General features: G+C 33.7%; 1 protein-coding gene across 1 annotated transcript; it reads left to right on the forward strand.

The window, feature by feature from the left end:
* The first annotated feature begins 361 nt into the window (after window positions 1–361).
* Window positions 362–1336, forward strand: LOC107689207 (olfactory receptor 1052-like). Its single transcript, XM_016487136.1, has one exon. The coding sequence runs from the start codon at window positions 386–388 to the stop codon at window positions 1334–1336; it is 951 nt and encodes a 316-aa protein (XP_016342622.1). The 5' UTR covers window positions 362–385.
* The last annotated feature ends 895 nt before the right edge of the window (window positions 1337–2231 follow it).

Here is a 2231-nt window from a genome sequence, read left to right on the forward strand (position 1 = left end):
TAAAGAATAATATATATATATATATATATATATATATATATATATATAAGCTATTTATCACATAATAATATGGAATGTACACTCTTCAATATAAAGGCTCTTTATTGGCATTGATACTTCTATGAAGAACCTGTATCCAAATAATCTTTCAAATACATAACTTTTTTTTTTTTTAATGGAAGAAGGTTCTTTAGATTATTAAAATGCACTTCACACTAAGACTCACACAGACCATGGTAAATCACCACCAATGTGCAGCATTATTGCACATTGTGGGATAAATCTTGAGGAATAAACTGCTTTTTTGTTTGTTTTTGATTTACTGTTGTTTCTCACATACATTTTCTTGACCAGGTCAGGATCTGCATGCTTTCATATCAGCACAATGAACACCAGCAGACCTGTGGAATATTTCATCCTCGACGGACTAAAGGACAGATACGTGCTTCCCATCTTCTTCGTGGTCTATGTTTTTGTTCTGAGTGGAAACAGCGTGATCATATACCTTGTTAGAACTGACCCCAAGCTCAACACTCCTATGTATTTTTTCCTTCATAATTTGTCCTTTTCTGATATTGTGTACACTTCAGTGACAATTCCCAAAATGCTCTCAGTGTTCCTGACTGATGACAAAACCATTTCTAAGACAGGATGCTTTTTACAGATGTACTTTTTTCTCTCAACTGGAACGACAGGGCGTGCTTTGTTGACCGTAATGGCTTTTGACCGGTACGTTGCAATCTGTAATCCCCTGCGGTACACGACTATCATGACCAGACAACGCTGTATTCTGTTGATATTTGCTTCTTGGGGTTTTGGGGCCTTTTTAGTGCTGCCTATAACTATTTGGGCTACTCAGCTGCCTTTTTGCGGTCCTAATATTGTTAGGCACATGTTCTGCGATCACTCCTCTGTATTGAGCCTTGCCTGTATTGACACCAGCAGGAATAGCATTTTTTCCCTAATGCTTGCCCTCATTGCAATCCTCAGTACGTTCCTTCTCATCTTAATTTCATATATCTGTATTGGCAAAGCTATGAGAAAAATGAGCAAGGCACAGCAGCTCAAAGTTGCGGCCACTTGTGGGTCCCACCTGATAGTGGTGTGTATCTCGTATATTTCAGCCTCCTTTGTGTATATCTCATATCGGGTAGCTAGATTTGACCCAGATGTTCGTATAGTCATTGCTGTACTGTACTCTGTGCTGACACCTCTGCTGAATCCCATCATTTACAGCTTGAGGAATAAAGAACTGCAAGATGCAATGAAGAGAGCATTTTGTAGATGCACTATTGCTTCAAAAACCAACAGTAAAACAGTTCCTTCTGTTGCTTAGAATCAGCAGAAATCTGTTAAATGTAAAAGGCATTCAATTTATTCCATTAAAAAGTATGAACACGGTTCAAATATGGCTAGCTGTGGAATAAACTAGATTAAATTAGTTACAATGAATGAGATTGAAGATTTAATAATAATGAATATATAACCTGGTTTTTGTGTATTTAAGACACATGAAGTGTAGTACTATTACAGAAATCTTATTTTTGGTTTATTTATGGCTGTCAAATATACATCACATTAAGTTTATGAGTTTATTTACATTACAACTGTGCAATCCAAATGGATGGAACTTTTATATGCAATTAAAATACATACACCTTAAATTTAGGCCTAAATATTTTGTTTATTAAATTAAAAAGTAAAAATAAAAATAATTTTTGAATGGATTCTAATTGGGCATATACAGTACAATATGTTCTTTTTTTTTTACTTCTGAAAACAAAGCGTGCCAAACATGGCACAAAATATTTCTCCCACACATTGTATTTTCAGTAGTGCAAGAAATCAACATACCTATTATTTCTAATGACTTTATAGTTTTTTTTTTCATGTAGTATATTTTTATCTATTTATATTCCAGAAAAATTGTCAAAGTGATTTCAGATTATAATATCTAATATATGTTTTAAGATTGTTAAAAAATATATACTTAATTTGCTATTTGCTGCAATAATAACACAAAATCATGATGTGGAAATATTACATTTAAAAATCACACTTTTATTTGAATGGATATTTGAATAGTACTGAGATGGTTTTTACTGTGGACAGTGACATGAGGAACAAAATACTGAAGAATGATAAAAAATAAAACATGAATGTCCCAGAATCTAGAGAGTTGCATCACTCTCTTCTGTCCCAACAAATTGCCAAACACACACCAGCCACAT

This window comes from Sinocyclocheilus anshuiensis, unplaced genomic scaffold, assembly GCF_001515605.1.
Source record: "Sinocyclocheilus anshuiensis isolate Anshui unplaced genomic scaffold, SAMN03320099.WGS_v1.1 scaffold966, whole genome shotgun sequence".
Lineage (NCBI taxonomy): Eukaryota > Metazoa > Chordata > Actinopteri > Cypriniformes > Cyprinidae > Sinocyclocheilus > Sinocyclocheilus anshuiensis.